We start from the raw sequence: 20,037 nt of genomic DNA, 5'->3' as shown, positions 1-20,037 counted from the left end.
TGGGGAAACTGCATAAAGGGTACTTGAAGTCTCTCTGTATTATTTCTTACAATAGCATATAAATCTGTAATTATATCAAAATAAACGTTTAGGGAAAAAAATCACATAAATGCCAAAAAGAAAATCTAAAATAGTTTCTTAAAGGAAAATTATGGGAAAGCATCTTTTTTTTCCAAATTTATAAATTTAATATTATTGTTCAAACATAAATGGAAGAAAATTTCCCACAGTTTAACTGAACCATTAATGTTAGCAGCAGCGTAGTTATCCCTTATAAAGATTAACCATGCCTAATACAAAAATTCAAAACCCAGAATACTCCAAAATCCAAAACATTTGGAGCACTGACATGATACCACAAGTGGAAAATTCCACATGTGAATATTTAGTACAAAGTTTATTTCATGCACAAAGTTATTTAAAATATTTTATAAAATTTCCTTCAGGCTATGTGTGTAAGGTGTGTATGAAACATAGGTGACTTTCATTTTTAGACTTGGGTTCTATCCTCAAAATATCACATTTGTATGCAAATGGAGCTGGTCCTCTCTATCTGTGGGTTCTACATCTGTGGATTCAACCAACTGTATCTTGAAAGTATTCAAAAAAATTCTACAAAGTTCCAAAACACAAAACTTGAATTTGCTGTACACCCAGTACTATGTCTAATCCACTTAAATGAAGTGATGTGTCAGCACTGTATTAGGTATTATAAGTAATTTAGAGATGATTTAAAATATGTGAGAGAGTATACATAGGTTATATGCAGTTTCTGTGCCATTTCATATAAGAGACTTGATCATCTGTGGCTTTTTGTCTCTATGGAGGGTCCTGGAACCAATTCTCTGTGGATTCTAAAGGATGATTGTATTCCAAACTCTGAAAAAAAAAATCCTATATCTGAAACACTTCTGGGCCCAAGCATTTCAGATAAGGGATACTCAAACCAATGTTACTTTTCAATTATATTTTTCCTTCTTTGTGTCTGTGTTCTCAAAAAGAGTTCTTTTAAATATTCAATAAATGCTCTATAAAGTAGAGGTGTTAGCTAGAAAATAATGGAAATTTAGGATAAGCATAATACAACACTTTTTAAAAATAGCCTTTAGATCTCTTAGTTAAGAATCCTTAAAGTATACAAGAGTGTAACATATTGTGGACTTGAGAAAGAGGAAGAAAGGTTATATAACTATTTTGCAGCTTGTTAAGCTATGAATGATTTGATTTATTCTGCAGTACTGGTTGGGTTGTGTGATGGACACCTGTGGAGGAATAATTTATGAACAATCAGAGATTTTGAGCATTTTTGCTTTTATGGTAGTTGCTGTGCCATTTTTTTTTTTTTTTTTTTTTTTTTTTTTTGAGACAAAGTCTCACTCTGTCACCCAGGCTGGAGTGTAGTGGCACGATCTTGGCTCACTGCAACCTCCGCTTCCCAGGTTCAAGCAATTCTCCTGCCTCAGCTTCCCAAGTAGCTGGGACTACAGGGGTGCACCACCACACCCAACTAATTTTTGTATTTTTAGTAGAGATGGTTTTTCACCATGTTGGCCAGGCTGGTCTCGAACTCCTGACCTCGTGATCTGCCCGCCTCAGCCTCCCAAAGTGCTGGGATTACCGGCGTGAGCCACTCCGCCCAGCCCTGCTGTGCCATTCTTGAATTCACCTTTCTTTTCTTTCTCCTTCTTCCTCTTTCTTGTTTTTCAAACTTTCAGATCAATATGCTTCTCAATTTTAAGGATGACAAAAGTGAATGTCCGTGTCCAGAAGAAATTCGTGACCAACTATTGGATTTCCATGAAGATTTGATGACGCATTGTGGTAAGGTCTTTGTAATAAAAGCTCTTATTATGTGTTTTTAATCCATATATCCTGAGACGAAATTAAGCGTACATGCAAATATGTTCACGAATACACACAATACCTGTTAGAAGGTTATATAAAAACATTTATTAATGTTATATAAAAACATTTATTATGGCAAAATGGCAAAATAACTGTCCCTGTGTGGGGAGTCCTGAGGGATAGAGAAATCAGAGAGGCAGTTAAACTGAACAGAAGGTGACCAAAATTCTTTCTCTCTTTTTCCTCTTTCCATCAGTGGCAGGAAATGGGAAGGGGGACATGTGGCCAGGCGCCTGCGGCAGGGACGTTAAGGTTGGTTTAGTCAATGGGTACAAAGTTTCAGTTATACAAGATGAATGAATTCTGGAGATCCACGGCACAACAGCGTGGTTCCAGTTCACAATACTGTATTGTGCACTTAAAATTCTGTTACGAGGGTAGATGTCATGTTAAGTATTCTTAAAACAGCAACAAACAAACAAACTCCCCGCCCCAAAAGAAAAACAAAGAAGCACTAAGAAACTTAGAGGTGATGGATTTATGTCTGTTCCTGGTGGTGATGGTTTCATAGATGGATGCGTATGTCCAAGCTCATGCGTATGTCCAAGCCCATGCGTATGTCCAAGCTCATGCGTATGTCCAAGCTCATGCATATGTCCAAGCTCATGCGTATGTCCAAGCTCATGCATATGTCCAAGCTCATGCATATGTCCGAGCTCATGCGTATGTCCAAGCCCATGCGTATGTCCAAGCTCATGTTGCACAGATAAAACATGTACAGTTTTGTTTATAGTAACCTCAATGAAACTGCTTTTTTTTTTTCTTTTTTAAGAAAGAAATTTGATCACAAACAGTTGTATTTAAAGCAGTTGAGGGAGTACTTTCTGGAAAATTTAGACTATATCTTTTGAAGTTAGTGAATGCCTATGGAAACCCTACACTGAGTTGTGTGTCAGTAATCCAGATCTGTTAAGGGAAATCTCCCCTCCTTTTATTCTAAAAACTTTAAAAATGGAATCGATTAGGTATTCTGGATGTGTGTGTGTGTGTTTTTATTCCTTTATGCAGTGGTGTAGATGAGGTCTGATGATTCAATAAAAGAAAATGAACCAGCTGTTTTTAAAGTTACAGATAAAAATAATACCACTGGTTTAACCTTTGGTTATCTTATTTTAATGGAGATAATAAAAACACCACTTTGCATATTAATTTGGTTTATGAATGAAGTACCACTAAATGACTCCCAGAAAATTATACTACATGTGTGTATATGTATGTGTGTGTGTATATGTGTGTGTGTATATATATATTTCTACAAGTATCCCTTATAGAAATGTGTGTATGTACATATATATATATATATTTTTTTTCTACAAGTATCCCTGTATTTCTAGTATCCCTAGAATAGAAATACAGGCATACTTTAAAACTTTAGAATTATTGTTTCAGATATAAAGCATTCCCTGGTTTAGGGTACCTAATTATGCCTGTTCTCTCTGTTTCTCAACTAACCAAAATGCTGCTAAAATTTTTGGAGGCAAGAGAGGAGAATTAAAGTCCCGGGGGAGTGATTTAGGCAGGGCTGCACTGTAAGTCTAGGCAGACGGTATCTGAAGTCCGAGATGACCCGGGGTCAGCCAAAATGGCAGGATTGAGCTTTGCCCCTAAGAGAGTCTTTTTGGTCTCTGCTCAGTGTTGTATTTTGTTCTGGGTGGTAGCCCTGAGCCCACAGGAATAGAACAAAAAGACAGAGGAAGAAAAGAGGCTGACAAGTGAACGTTATTTATGCGGGCTGGTAAGCAAGATTGCTTAACTTAATGTCAGACATTTTTTGACGTTGCTCTAAGTTGTACATGAAAGAAATTGCAAGGCCTCAGAATTATTTGCCCAAGTGTATTATTTAAATTTTTTTTTCTGACTCTCTGTTTTTTTATACTAGGAATTGAGCTGGATGAAGATGGGTCTCTGGATGGAAACAGTGATTTAACAATTAGAGGGCGTCTGCTATCCCTGGTAGAAAAGGTGACATACCTGAAGAAGAAGCAAGCAGAAAAACCAGTTGAGAGTGACTCCAAAAAGTCCTGTAAGCAGTCTAAGAGGGCACGGGCAAAATGACCCAACGGCTAACACTTAACTCATCCTTTAAACGAATGTTCTACTAGATGAGCCAGTGAGATAATTGAGTTTGCAACTTCCAAGAATCAGACTCTTAAGTAGATGCCTGTAGCTCCCAGAAATAGACAGCAGCATCAGTCTATGTGTCTAGCAACAGACTGAGAGGTAGCAGCATGATAAGGATGGATAGTCTCCATAGAGAACTAGAAATTTAGGTATTTTATCAGAGATTATAAAGAGAAAGTTAAAAGGAAGTATGGTAATTTAGCCTTCATTTCTAAATATGAGGTTGATTTTCAAATATTATTGCATCAAATTAAACTTTTTTGTTAAAATTTAAACAGATATTGTCTTTATATCTTGGTTCTGAAATATTTCCTAAACTGTTATACACTTCTGGTTGGTCCATATCCTATTTAAAAATAATGGCTGCTACTCCTTACAACCAAACAAGCACCCTTAGGCTCTGAGTCCCTCGGGCACCGCACTCTGAGTAGGTCTGAGGGATCTAGCCAGCCTGCTTTTTACTTCTCTTCTAAGACTGCATTGATTTTTTTTTTTATAGGTTCTTTTTTTTTTAATTTTTTAAAAATTACTATTATACTTTGAGATCTAGGGTACATGTGCATAACGTGCAGGTTTGTTACATATGTATACTTGTGCCATGTTGGTGTGCTGCAACCATCAACTCATCAGCACCCATCAACTCGTCATTTACATCAGGTATAACTCCCAGTGCAATCCCTCCCTCCTCACCCCTCCCCATGATAGGCCCCGGTGTGTGATGTTCCCCTTCCCGAGTCCAAGTGATCTCATTGTTCAGTTCCCACCTATGAGTGAGAACATGCGGTGTTTGGTTTTGTGTTCTTGTGATAGTTTGCTAAGAATGATGGTTTCCAGCTGCATCCATGTCCCTAGACTGCATTGATTTTAAGATGCAGCAATGGTTTCTTAATAGCTTTCCCTGAAATTAAAAAAATAATAATAATAAACTTATGAAAACTTTTACAGCACTTTTTTTTTCTTACTAACTTAAAACAGAAAACCTTTATTCATACAGTTACTTCTAACTTTATTTTTCAGTGTCACAGTCACAAATTTGAGTCAAGTTTTCTTTAAAATCAGAGTTCCATAAAGTCTCGCTCCATCACCCAGGCTGGAGTGCAGTGGCGGCTTCTCGGCTTACTGCAACCTCCGCCTGCCTGTCTGTCTCCTAAGTAGCTGGGATTATAGGCATGCACTAAGACACCTAATTTTTATATTTTTAGTAGAGACTGAGTTTTACCATGTTGGCCAGGCTGGTGTTGAACTCCTGGTCTCAAGCCGTCCACCCACCTCGGCTTCCCAAAGTGCTGGGATTACAGACGTGAGCCACTGTGCATGGCAGAGTTCAACGTTTCTTATGAATCACTTTCTATTATTATCAAGTTTATGATCTTGAGTGATTAAAATGACAGTGTGGTTTTGAGATATAGGGGATTATATTGGCATTTTATTTGCATTTTGTATTTGGTTAAAAATGGTAGTTTTTGTTTTTGCTTAAGTAATTTCTAGATGAAAGTAAAACAGCCTAATTTGAAAACAAGCCAGCATATTAATGCTAGGATTAAGTACCTCATCGTGCACAAATTGGTCACGCCACTTAATTTTGGTAATTTTGCTGTTTATTTTAAAAGATTTGGATATTTCTATTGCTTTTAAATTTACTATGTTTCATGTTACATTGCAAAGTAATTTTCTATGTATGTAGTAACTTTTCACTTTAATATAAATTCACAATCAAATCCTTTTGAAGACATTTTAAATGACAAATATGGATACAACTTTAGGTGAAAACATGATTATATGTGGTCACTGGTGCAGGTGACTCAACTGAGGAGACAATTGGATAAACAGATACTTTCTGAATGTCCATGACTGAACTTCATAGGGATAAATGATGTCAGGCCTTCTGGGAAGAAAATAATAGAACAAAACAAATAAAAGTAGTAGGACACCTTATATTAATTACCATACCTTCAGTTACGTATGAATTGCCAATAGTAATTGAAAAAGTGATATAACTATAGCTTATTTAATTATAAGAATGATTTTTAAAGAAAGGTTTGTATGTTGTTTTATCCTTGCATGATTGTAACTGATCTGTATTGAAATATGTATCATCTAATGAAGGTTATTTTCTTCAAAGAATATCTAGAGCCTTTTCAAGTCTGGTACAAATAGAAATGCCAATTTGGGGGTACAGGATATGGACTTGAAATGTCCAACTGATTTGTCTTCTCTTATTTTTCTTTTAAAAAATATCCATAATGACTTGGCAGCCACTCTGCAGCAGCTGATCTCTGAGACCATGGTCAGATGGGCTCAGGAGTCTGTCATTGAAGACCCCGAGCTGGTGAGGGCCATGTTTGTGTTGCTCCATCGGCAGTATGATGGCATTGGGGGTCTTGTTCGGGCCCTGCCAAAGACCTACACGATAAATGGTGTGTCCGTGGAGGACACCATCAACCTGCTGGCGTCCCTTGGTCAGATTCGGTCCCTGCTGAGTGTGAGAATGGGCAAAGAAGAGGAGAAGCTTATGATTCGCGGATTAGGGTAAATTATTTAATGACTACAACCCTTTGTCTTATAAATGTTTTCTTTCTAATTTTTATCCCTATAGTAATACAGTAGCTACATTGATAAAAATATATTGTCTGGATTATATGGTCATTATACTAAATTGTTTTTCTAGAGATAGAAACAAAAGCTAAGTTAGAAAATTGCTCAGTGATGAAACAAGACTAATTTCACAGTGTGGCACACAGCCAATATCTTTGAGTGTTTTTTTTTTAAGTCTCATAGTAATGTACAATAATATATAAAAACATAGGACAATAAAAACACATTGATCCATAGGTCTATGTGGCATTTAACACATTGAAAAAAGAAATTAAAAAACACATTGAAATCCAAGGTGGGTAGTGGGAAGTATGAGCAGGAAATGATAAGGAAGCTTGTCTTTATCTACTGGGCCTTGGAAAAAGAAGGGGTAGGGGGAACAACTTTTCTGAGAATTCAGCATCATGAGCTTGCATTTCATGTGGATTTGGGGGTTAAGGTTAATATCCTATATTCAAGAGTGAGGATAAAACAAGGATATTTCAGAATATTTACTTACAGACCCTCATTGGAAGACCTTCTAAAATTTTTATGCTACATGTTAATATATACATTAGGGAGAAGAAAACGGAATTCAGAGAAAAAGAATGGGATGCAATAAGTCGTATTGAGTGTACTACTGATTTATACATGTATAAATCGAAGCAATCATTAATAATAAGCTTGTATAGTTTGGGGATTTGAAAATAAGATGGAAAAATTACCTATTGATTAGTGTTCACTGCTCAGGTAATGGTACAACCGAAGCCCAGGCTTTTTTTTTGTATTGCACTGAAAACCCAGACTCCTCCGTGACACAATATATGCATTTAAGAAATCTGCATTTGCACCCCCTAAATATCTAAAATATTTTTTAAAATAATTAAAAATAAAGAAAAAATAAGATGGAATCAAAATCATAACAAAGATAAAAATTATGTAAAGCTCTATGATGTTCATTAAGAACAATACCTAAACATAAAAATGTAGAAATCTGGAAGATAGGATGTTAAACAGTGATGAAAAGACAAATATTTAGCAGAAAAAAAAGCTCATGTAGTTACATAGATATCAGGCTAAAGAGGAGATAATAAAGGTAACTGCTACATGAATAAAATAGACCAAAAGAAACAATAAAATTGATCAAAGAAACTTAGAGTTAATTCTTTGAAAAAAATGAATAAAATAGAATACAAGGGTTTTTTTTGACAGAACTCAAATATAATCCTGAGGGAAGAAAACAAATGTTTAATGATACAGATTGTTTCATATCATTTCTATACATTTAACTCAAAAAACAATATTGCATCTTGCTCATGGACCTATTAAGTATTTAAAATTATAAAAATTGACTGAAGGGTTCTATTAAAAATTCATGGTAATTGTTGCACACTAAAAATAAATGTACTAATGGGACAGAAAGGGAAAGCAAAAAAGCCAATTGAGAAAAGCAAATATTATAGTCTTTATAACTGTATGAGCATAGATAGGTCTTATTTGAGTACTAATATTTAAATCTAACCCGAGGAAGCCTCTCATAAGAAGTTATCTTAATTAACCAAGTGAAAAAGAAACCTTCCAGGAAATGGAGATCACATTCTTTCTTAACACACAACAGTGATATGTGCCATTAAAAAGTAAATCATTCAGTAGTGATAAAACTCAAAATGATGTTAAAAAGCAAAATGCTTCTTTTCATGGTATTCAAAATATTTAACACAAGAGAGATTCTTAGTAAATGACAGCCTGACTGCTATTTAATTTACCTAAAACTAAAAGCAAATGAGATTTTAAAATCAAGTTACTTCATTCAAAGATGTGAATGAATGAGACAATAAAACGGAAAAAGCTGCCTTAGTTTACCTTAGTTTGTTCTGGCATGAAGTAAGTCAGACCCATATTAGACTCGGGCACCAAGTAGCTTTTCTGACCTATGCTATCTAAAAGCCCTCTTCATTAAAAATGATATATACGGTCGGGTGCGGTGGCTTACGCCTGTGATCCCAGCACTTTGGAAGCCCGAGACGGGCGGATCATGAGGTCAGGAGATCGAGACCATTCTGGCTAACACGATGAAACCCCATCTCTGCTAAAAATACAAAAAAATTAGCCGGACATAGTGGTGGGCGCCTGTAGTCCCAGCTACTCGGGAGGCTGAGGCAGGAGAATGGCGTGAACCCGGGAGGCGGAGCTTGCAGTGAGCGGAGATCGCGCCACTGCACTCCAGACTGGGCGACTGAGGGAGACTCCATCTCAAAAAAAAAAAAAAAAAAAAAAAAAAAAAATATATATATATATATACACACACACACACACACACACACACACACACAAAATCATACTATCCCACTTTCTTGATATAGCCAGAGTAACTGAAGTTTTGCATATGACTAAATGAATAAGTGAGTAATTCAACTAAAGGGAACTAATTTGAAGAGAAGTTTCAGTTTTCTTGTAGGCTGTATGTTATATTCTTGCTGTAGATCTGACAAGAAAATGTTTTATAGAAAAGACTCTTGGCATTGATTTGATCTATGTTAAAATAGAAATCAACAGAGCTCTTTATTTGCAGTGAATGATACTTTCTCCTGAACATTATGACCCTTAGGAATACCTGAACACACATATTACAAGAATATGTAATGCAGTAATGATAATATGAGACATTTTAGGTATCACCTAATACTGTTTCTTGAAACTGGACGTCCATTTTAATGAGTTAGATTACTTGTACCTGGACTTCATGTATACTCAGTTTCTCTTGGAGAATTTAAATCCTTTTAAGTATTTGTCAGAATGATAATATGAACTTGAAAAGAAATAGCAAATACTGAATGTAGTACTAACAATAGCATATATATGAAAAGCAGAGATACTTATATATGAAGAATTTTTATGTAAACATGGTATAACACTAATTCATATTTTTATATAAAAGAAGGTTGGACACATGCATGGTTGGATATCCATAAAATTAGGAATGATGTGTCCAAAATATTTCATTTTAACAGTTTAATATTTACTGTGTTTATTACGATTAAAAAGAATAGACACTTGTCAACCAGTTTTGGTAAATTATCAGTATTTTTTAGGAAAACTCAATTACATTCATTAACTTTTGTGGCTTATTAAATACTGTGATTGCTTTTACTTTTCAACTTGCATAAATTATTTCTAAAAGATTTATGAGAAACTTGGTGAACTATTTAAATGTTGTTCTGAGCTTTACCCCATACGTCCGTTGTCGTTTCTAGGGATATTATGAATAACAAGGTGTTTTACCAGCACCCTAATCTCATGAGGGCACTGGGGATGCATGAGACTGTGATGGAGGTCATGGTGAACGTCCTTGGAGGTGGAGAGTCCAAGGTAAAGTCTTTGATTCCTGAGATGCTATTTAGTGCTATTTAGTATCATCTCCTGGAGTATATAGATAGCAGATTCTTTATTTTTTTTGAGACAGAGCCCAGGCTGGAGTGCAGTGGCCCGATCTAGGCTCACTGCAGCTCGCTGCAAGCTCTGCCTCCCGGGTTTACGCCATTCTCCTGCCTCAGCCTCCCGAGTAGCTGGGATTACAGGTGCCCGCCACCATGCCCAGCTAATTTTTTGTATTTTTAGTAGAGACAGGGTTTCACTGTGTTAGCCAGGATGGTCTTGATCTCCTGACCTCATGATCTGCCTGCCTTGGCCTCCCATAGTGCTGGGATTACAGGCGTGAGCCACCACACCTGGCCCAGATTGCAGATTCTTAACGAGAATTTCTTAAATCCTCTTAGGGTGACTGTTTTTAAAGAACACTTTTTGAAAAAAAAAAACACACACACACAAACCTTAGAGAGTTGAACGTACTGGTAGTTTTTTTTTTTTTTTTTTTTTTTTTTTTTTTTTTTTTTACTTGATTTTGATAAAAAATTTCCTGTCTTATGCTGTGTAATTTTTGGCCTTCTAAATTATTCTCCTTTAGGGGATATTTAGAAACTAAAGTATCTCATTTAGGGGTATTTAGAAACTTAGAAACATAAAAATTACTCTATGTATTAATTTACTTTAAAATTTTGAATTATAAGTCAGTTCCCATCATGCTACCAGTCCATAGCACAAGCATGTTCTTCAGACTCAGCCATTCTCCATGATACCAACATTGGTTGGTTTAACTTAATTTCCAATCCAGATTGAGATTTGATGATAATACTCTTGGATGTATTTGTTGTAGAATTCTAAAGTGAACTTTTTTTTTCTTTTTTCCTTTTTTTTTTTTTTTTTGAGATGGAATCTTGCTCTGTCGCCTAGGCTGGAGTGCAGTGGTGCGATCTCGGCTCACTGCAACCTCCGCCCGTGGAAGCAAGCACAGCTGATAGTGGTAGTGAGGCATCACAAAGGAATCTGCCTTTCACCTTTGAGAATAGGGTAATAAATCAATTTCTGATCTAACCCATTGATGTTAATGAAGTTTCTGAATTAGTGCCAGGCTTGATTTTCATTGACTCAGGGATGAGGCGAGTCATAGTCTGCTGCACATTTGAAGATCTTCAGTATCTGAAGTTTGGCCCACATATGGACACATGGGGATTGATGATGTGATTGAGACCTCAACATCTGAACTCAATTTTATAAAGATCATTTGCTTTCAGGAGCTAATGACATGCTTTTTCTGTAGGAAATCACCTTTCCCAAGATGGTGGCCAACTGTTGCCGTTTTCTCTGTTACTTCTGTCGTATAAGTAGGCAGAATCAAAAAGCTATGTTTGATCATCTCAGTTATTTACTGGAAAACAGCAGTGTTGGTCTTGGTAAGTAAATGACTTTTATTTCATCTTTAAGGTCAAAAAATAATATACATATTACATTTAAAAAGCAAAAACGTTTGGTTAAAAAATGGGCAATGGACCTGAATAGACATTTCACCAAAGAGGTCATACAGTTTGCCAATAGGTATGTGAAAAAATGCTCACTATCACTCATCATCAGCAAAGTGCAAATTGAAACCACCATGAGCTATCACCTCACACCTGTTAGAATGTCTGTTATTGAAAAGACAGAACATAACAAGTGTTGGCGAGGGTGTGGAGAAAAGGGAACCCTTATACATGTTGGTGGGAATGTAAAATTACTACAGCCATTTTAGAAAACATTAAGGAGATTCCTCAAAAAATTAAAAATAGAACTACCATATGATCAAACAGTTTTACTTCTGGGTATATATATATCCAAAAGCAGTGAATAATCAGTATGTCAAAGAGATACGTGTACTTCCATGGTCATTGCAGCATTATTCACAATAGCTGAGATATGGAATCAACCTAAGTATTTATCAGTGGATGAATGGATAGGAAAAATGTGGTATTTATTCACAATGGAATGCTATTTGGCCTTAAAAACAAGAGGGGAATACTGTCATTTTCCACAACATGGATGAACCTGGAGGATATTACATTACAAAAAATAAGCTACGTGTAGAAATACAAATACTGCATTATCTTACTTTCATGTGGGCTCTAAAATCGAAGTCGAACTCGTAGAAACAGAGAGTAGAATGAGGTTACCAGGTTTGGGGAAGAGTGGTTGGGGAGATGTTCAAGGATACAAAATTTCAGTTAGATAGAAGGAATAAGTTCAAAAACTCTATTATACAGCCTGGTGACTGTAGTTAATGTATAATATTCTTGAAAATCGCTGCCAGAGTAGATTTTGAGTGTTTTCACTACAAAAAACAAAAGAGTATGTGAGGTAATACATATGTTAACTAGCTCAGCTGAGTCATTCCATAAAGTGTACATATATTTCAAAACATGTCCACAATATATACAATTTTTATTTGTCAATTAAAAATACTTAAAAATTAAACTTTAAATCATTATAGATTAATACACTGTGGATGGTGTTCAGAAATTAAATTTTAAGAGGTAGGGTATTTTTATATGGAGTTTATAGATACAGCACAATCCAGGTTATATTTCATCTTCATTTGAATTAACAGCCTCCCCAGCTATGAGAGGTTCAACACCACTGGATGTGGCTGCAGCTTCGGTGATGGATAATAATGAACTAGCATTAGCTCTGCGTGAGCCGGATCTAGAAAAGGTCAGCAATGTTCCTGCCCTGTGTGTTTGTCTGAATTATGCTTTTTCATAGTTCTTTCTCAATATTTTAAATATAACTAAGGTTGGTGCAGAAGTCATTGTGGTTTTGCAGTGTGACAGTATGGCCAAAATCACAATTAATTTTGCACCAACACAATATGTTCTAGTGATATTAGAATTAAAGTATATTATAATTTACATTGCACACTATATAATGTTATATATTCCATTGTATATAATTCTACTATACATTATATTGTAGTTAGAAGTTATGAAGCACAATACATTTGAAAAAATGAGTTTTCTCTGATCACAAACATTTTTCTATGGAACAAGAAGCAACGTTCTGTATCTGTATTCTTACGTGTTGTTGTCTTTTCATGATATCTGCTTCCATTTTTGACTTAATCATACACTTCAGTTTTTAAAAAGGCTATTTTGACATCTCATATGTACATTTTATATCACATATACTTTATTCCAGCACAAAGCATCAGCAATATAGTAAAGCCATGCACTCTAAGGATATTAAGCCACATGTGTGTATACCAGCATTTAGAGAAACTTTCCCTGTATTGTAGTTGCAGCAGCATTCCAAGTAGTCACCTGATTTTTTTTCCTTGCTCCCCTGGAATCTGTTCTTTCCTTATCAGCCAAAGTGACCCTCTTAAAAAGATCATGCCAATCCTCCATCCAGTACTCCCCAAAGGCTTTCTATCTCACTCCAGTAAAAACCAACGATGATGCAATAGCTCCTACATCATCTGATCCTACATACCAGCCTGATTTCATCTCCTACAGCTCTCCTGCACTCTCTCTTCTTTGCTTCAGGCACACTTGTCCCCTTGCTGTAGCTGGAACACGCCAGCTGTGCTCAGCCTCAGGGTCTTTGCCACCTGCTAGTCCAACCATCTGCAGCATCCTTACCCAAGATACCATCATGGCTCTTTGTAGGCATTCTTTCAGTCAATGCTCTAAAGTCACCCTCTGGATCAGCTCTTCCGTATCCATGCTATGTAAAATTGAAACTTTTTCTCCACTTCCTTAAACTCTTCCTGTTTCCTTTACTGCTTTGTTTTCAACCATTGGAGATGTAAATAGTTGTGTATTATATACACAAATATATACTTTTGTTTTATTTATATTTATATACAAATGTATACTTTTGTTTATATTTATATAAACTTATTTTTTAAATTATTAATATATTTAATCAAATTCTATGTAGTTATGCATTTTTAAAAATTCATCCCCTACTCTAATGTCAAGCCAGGGAGGTGAGAGTGGTTTTTCCTCTGCTGTTAACTGCTTTGTCCCCACTTTGGAGAACAGCGTCAGCACTGGGTAGACACTTAGTGCATGGCTGTTGAAGACATGAAAGAGTGAAACTCTTCCCCAAATCCTCCTGACATACCGGTCCAGGATCATGAAGTCTCTGAGACACCTCAGGACATGTTTCCCCCATATCGTACTTAAAATCTTCTAATCTACATACTCATTAAAATGGCTAATGCTAATGAGGTTGATAATACCAAATGCTGAGAAGGACAAGGAGCAGCTAGAACTCTCTTCTACTTCTGTCATGATGAGTAATGGCACAGCCAGTGTGGAAAGCAGTTTGGCAGTTCCTTAACAAATTAAACATAAACCTACCATAAACTATACGCCTAGGCTTTCCACTGCTAAGAATTTACCCAGTAGAAAGGAAAATGTATGTTCACACAAAGACTTGGGCGTGAATGTTTATAACAGTTTTATTCATCATAGCCAAAAACTGCAAACAACTTGAATACTGATCATCAATGTATTAGTTGATAAACCCATATATGGTGAAATGTCATCCCATATATGGTGAAATGTCATCCCACAATAAAAAAGAATGAAGAACTGGCATGTGCTACAATGTGAATGAATCCCAAAATCATATGCTGAGTGAAAGAAGCCAGGCACAGAAAGATACATGCTGCATTGTTACGTGTACACGTGTTCTGGAAAATGCGAGATAAATTGTAATGAGAGAAAGCAGATTGTCTGGGACTAGGTGTGTGGGGAGAAAGGGACTGCAAAGGGCCCAGGGAGCTCTGAGGAGTGACGGCAATGTTCTGCATCTTGATTATGGTGTGTTTTCACAGATGACAACATCTTTCAAAGCTCATTGAATTTATACTTCAAATAGATGATTTTATTGTACATTGGTTCTCTTGCTTCGCTATCGTTGATATAAAACATTTTTAGCTATACTACCTATTTGTTTTTGAAACTGATTTAACATGAGCTGGATATAACTCAATTTGCTTGATAAGTTGCTCCTCTAACAGTCTTACTTCCGTTGATAATGACTTCTCTAGGGATTTCTTTTAAAATTGAATTTCTTATGAAATATTGTAGAGGACCAACATTCATATAAAACAAAAATATTTTAGGAGGAAAGGCCAGGCGAAAATATTTTATGTGCTCATTGCATCAATACTGAAAAGTGTTGTCTTATCAAAAATTTCCTGGACACTGAAACCTCGGCTAAAAAAGTAAAAGTACCTTGCTCAAAAGGAGGTGTTTGGTAAATGCTGCGCATCTGATTTGAACCAAGGATATTTGACTGTAATCTTAGGTTTTGCTGTCTTTATATATTTTCTCACACCTGCTTCCCCATTAAATTGATATATATTTTGGAAACAATTTATCTCTTTAAAATACCTTTGCATCTCAGATAGATCTTTTAATATTGTGGGTGGATTCAGTTTTTACATTGCACGAGAGGTCATTAGACATGTTTGCAATTTATGACTTTGATAGGTAAGGGTCTCAAAGTAAATGCTATAAAATTCAGAAATATTTTTCTTTCATAGTTTTACACATAATCCTGCAGCTCTTACCCCACCCAGACAGACTTGGTTGCCCTGAGACAGTAATTGCGGGTGGATGTATACAGCAGGCACTGCAGGTAATTGCGGGTGGATGTATACAGCAGGCACTGTGGGTAATTGTGGGCGGATGAAAACAGCAGGCACCGTGGGGTGAGGCTGCTGCTTTATTGTCTCCAATGTGTTTAAGGAAATGGTGCAAATAAAACAGCAACTGGAGCCAATCCGTGAGTCGTGAGCCCCGGGCAGATGCATTTGTGGCATTCATTAAAATGAATGTCTGCTTAGAGAAAGCTTAAAAAAACCAAAGCTTATGGTAGGATCGTAAATACGTTTATTATGACGCCACTTTATGACGATATTTAAATATTTCTGAAGTCTAAGGTTTTACTAAAGGGAGTTCAAGTGGATTATCATGAGAGCAAAAAGAACTTGCAAAAATGCATTTATTTAAAAGCATCCTTTGAGGATGTCATTTATTGCATCCAATGGAAGCATCTAATGACTTTTCCTCCAAGGGATAACTCTTCGTTAATCATGTTGTTTGCAGGTAGTTCGTTACTTGGCTGGTTGTGGACTGCAGAGTTGCCAGTTGCTGGTGTCTAAGGGTTACCCAGACATTGGGTGGAATCCAGTTGAAGGAGAGAGATACCTTGACTTTCTCAGATTTGCTGTCTTCTGTAATGGTAGGACTCGTTTTCTTGAGGTCGTTTGGGTTATTATTAAAACTGCAGAGAGACATGTCTATATGATAAGGATTCATCTCAACGCTTTCATGAAGTATTAGTAAAGAAATCACATATTTTATAATCGATAGGGTTTTTTCACAGTAACCACTTATCATACAATATTTGTTTATATACTTCTTTCCTTATTTAAGTTAAAATTTTAAGCACATAAGTTCTCATGAATTTTTTATTTTGAATTCCAATAATAGTTTGGATTATGATGTCATTCTATAATAATAACAAGGTAGTGAGAATCAATAGTTTATGCCTCCATAAGGTTTTACTCTGAAAATTTGTAATGCAAGAAAAGAAATTTACTGTGTCTTGTATACCCAAAGCTAGTAATTTGGGTTACATTTTGGCTTTATCAGTATATTGTTGGATTTTAGTTATTCTTATGCATAGGAAATGATTAGTATAACATTTTTTTGTTCAGAACTTCCATATAATCATATTTGTTTACTTATCTTCCCCATTCTACTTTAGGGGAGAGTGTGGAGGAGAATGCAAATGTCGTGGTGAGATTGCTTATTCGGAGGCCTGAGTGTTTTGGTCCTGCTTTGAGAGGAGAAGGTGGGAATGGGCTTCTTGCAGCAATGGAAGAAGCCATCAAAATCGCCGAGGATCCTTCTCGAGATGGTCCCTCACCAAATAGCGGATCCAGTAAAACACTGTAGGTCTAATAAACACACCCTCATGAGTGATCCATACTACTTGATGTGAAATTTTACAAAATATATTCTGCATCCTATGAATTGTAGCATAACTTGTGGTGCTGAAGATTTCTCCCTTTGAAAACATAATGTCTTAGATTTGGAAGAATGGATGGAATTTGGTGCCGGAATAGGTCAAATGAACAAAGAGAGCTGAAGAAGATGGTGTAGATTTAGCTGAGGGAAATCTAGGTTGTAGGAGATGCGTCTTATGAATTTTCCCAGGGGAGCTAGGGCAAGGTGGGTGGTTCTAAATGATACGAGGTGAACCTTTGGGGTTGGACTAGAGTTTAGTGGGAAGGTAGGTAGAAAGAGATTTTATGATTAGAAAGAGACCTTTTGCAAATAAAAGGGGGACTTGACTAAACTGATATGGTGGTAAAATCGAGAAAAGGTGTCATTCTGAGGAGTGTAATGCTTAGTTGAGGTATAGGAGACAGATACGGGAAGCAGTCACTCTCTTACATTTATCTGTAGCTATACATTGTTGATACTAGATTTCAGTAATCAATATAAGTAAATCCCAGGTGTGATGCTTATTTGTGTAGGTGAATGTCCTCCAGCGGGGGGTCATGCATCCACACTGCTAGTCCCTCTGGTAAAGATATAACATAAGGCTTTATTGAGGCGTATCGAGTATCCCCACCTGTCATGCAGGATACCGGGGTTCGATTCCCCGATGGGGAGGCCAATATTGAGGCATATTTCTAAACAACGAAGCGATAGAGTGAACGCAATCCTGCAAACCCTTTGTCTTTTACATATAAACTGGGCATCGATGTTCCATGTTCACCATAGCCAGATTTGCAGACTGGGAGCACTCCTAGAGCAAGAATGAGCACTCCCCACCACACACACACACACCATGCTACATGCTTATCAGTTGGCCGTGAAGGAACCAGGGAGCTCTTAGGTTCTCTCGGTAGTAGAAAATGTATCCTGACTCCTCTGGCCCAGGACCACACTAGCAAGGGTACACCTGAGGGCCTCATGGACAGCCTTGCATGCCCAGGAATGAGGCTGTCATTTGAGGCCTCACTGTCACTCTGCAGACTGCTGTATTCAGTGGGGACAGCTGTCTTCTGAGTTACCAAGGAGGAAGGATGTGAGCCTCCAGGGCCATCCAGATTTGGCTCTCATCAGCAAGAGAACATGTAATTATATTTTCCCTACAGAGATGGGGAGGGAGATATGTTGGATTCTTTGGCAGGGGTTGCGGGAGGTTGAGTAGCTGGTACAGAGGTAGTTGAGCAAGTGCAATAACATTTATAAAGTACTCTGGGCAAAGCACTGTACTGGATGCCTTACAAGTGACCTTATATGACATCTTTGTCACCCTTTTTCTACATGTGTGCCATTTATAGAAATAGCCTAAGCTCACACATCCTTCTATCAGTTATTCTCTTTGTTAATACACTACCACCAGAAAGGAAAAGAACCTATCAAATGAGCAATTCCTCCTTTTCCCTTCAAAGGAATCTTAATACTAAAATTTCCACAGATGTGTTCTTGGTGTTAGAATCTCAAGCTTGATCTTTAACCAGTCGTTATTCTCCCTTAGAAACGTCAAGCTCTACATTTATACCATATATGAAATGTATCAGAAGAATAATGTGTTACCTAGTAGTCCCTTTCCTCGGAGAGATATGTAATAAACATGAAATGTCAGTTATCCCATCTGCTTTCTCTTTCTTTTGAAACATTCATGGAAGTGATACAGAGGAGGAGGAAGATGACACTATCCACATGGGGAACGCGATCATGACCTTCTATGCAGCTTTGATTGACCTCTTGGGACGCTGTGCGCCTGAGATGCATGTGAGTTCCTGGGGGTTCAGGAGCAGCAATCCTGATTTCTCTATATTAAGACATCTATAGCTGGCAAAGAGCATAATAGCATCCAAAACCAATAATCTTCATGCTCCATTAAAAATAATAGCTGCAGTCTAATTGCTGAACAAGTGTTTGTTTAGTTGGAAATGTCTTGTTGGTTGTAAAAATTAGTAATGGGATTTCAGTGCAAGTCATTAATAGAGTACTTAAGTTACTCATATATCTCTGAAACTCATACAGCCTCCCACATTTTAAAAAGAAAAGAACATATTTTCTCTATACAATTTCCTCTTCTGTTATAGTGCATGCAGAAAGCAACTGCTCCTACCAAAAGTAATTTTCTTTTGTGTATTTAGCTCTATGTGTTTGCCATTGTTTTAGGGGGAAGTGAGGGGGAAAGTGTAGGGGGTGGATATTAAGAGCTATTTAGACCATATAAATTAGTGTTTTCTTTCTTTCTTTCTTTCTTGCTTTCTTGCTTTCCTTTTTTTTTTTTTTTTTTTTTTTCTTTTTCCATATTGAGACAAAGTCTTGCTCTGTCTCCCAGGCTGGAGTGCAGTGACATGGTCTCAGCTTCCCGCAATCTCCACCTCCCAAGTTCAAGTGGTTTTCCTGCCTCAGCCTCCTGAGTATCTGGGACTACAGGCACCCGCCACCATACCCAACTAATTTTTGTATTTTTAGTAGAGATGGGGTTTTACCATCTTGGCCAGGCTGGCCTAGAACTCCTAACCTCAAGTAATCCAACCGCCTCGGCCTCCCAAAGTGCTGGGCTTACAGGTGTGAGCCAATGTACCCAGCCTAGATTAGTGTTTTCTGAAACTTTTTGACCCAAATGAAATTAAAGTTTCATGGAATAATACTTTTACTCTGTAATACATTCTGATATTTTGTTCTTTATTTTATTGTAGTTGATTCTATATTATTCTACTAGAGTCATAAAAAAAAAAAAAATCCTGGCCCAGGGCCCAAAACATTCATTTCCAGATCTTCTAATGGGAAATAAACGCAGAGTGTGAGAGTTTGAAACACATTGATTGGTGCTGGGGTAGTTAAGAACTGTAAGGATATTTCTAAAGTGGGATGAGCAAGAAGCCAGGGCTTTCTTACAAAGCGCCTTTCTCTCTACCCTTATTATCTATCTTTCTTTTGGTTTTGGTTGGGTTTTTTTGTGTGATTTAGGTTTTTCATACCCAGAGGTTAAAACTTCCGTGATGTACTC

At 36.8% G+C, this 20,037-nt stretch overlaps 1 protein-coding gene across 7 annotated transcripts in view; it reads left to right on the top strand.

Annotated features, from left to right (window-relative positions):
* RYR2 (ryanodine receptor 2) overlaps positions 1-20,037 on the top strand; it is a 794,036-nt gene that overhangs the window by 577,574 nt on the left and 196,425 nt on the right. For all 7 annotated transcript variants that reach the window (XM_077998277.1, XM_077998259.1, XM_077998275.1 and 4 more), the window contains 9 exons: positions 1,716-1,821; positions 3,785-3,928; positions 6,282-6,555; positions 9,855-9,969; positions 11,258-11,390; positions 12,578-12,681; positions 16,092-16,227; positions 16,756-16,942; positions 18,695-18,800. In XM_077998277.1, the coding sequence (XP_077854403.1) occupies positions 1,716-1,821; positions 3,785-3,928; positions 6,282-6,555; positions 9,855-9,969; positions 11,258-11,390; positions 12,578-12,681; positions 16,092-16,227; positions 16,756-16,942; positions 18,695-18,800 (1,305 nt within the window). The remainder of the gene's footprint in view (positions 1-1,715; positions 1,822-3,784; positions 3,929-6,281; positions 6,556-9,854; positions 9,970-11,257; positions 11,391-12,577; positions 12,682-16,091; positions 16,228-16,755; positions 16,943-18,694; positions 18,801-20,037) is intronic.

Source organism: Macaca mulatta, chromosome 1 (assembly GCF_049350105.2).
Source record: "Macaca mulatta isolate MMU2019108-1 chromosome 1, T2T-MMU8v2.0, whole genome shotgun sequence".
Lineage (NCBI taxonomy): Eukaryota > Metazoa > Chordata > Mammalia > Primates > Cercopithecidae > Macaca > Macaca mulatta.
Note: the sequence above shows the minus strand (reverse complement) of the source record. Positions and strands in the feature narration are given on the sequence as shown.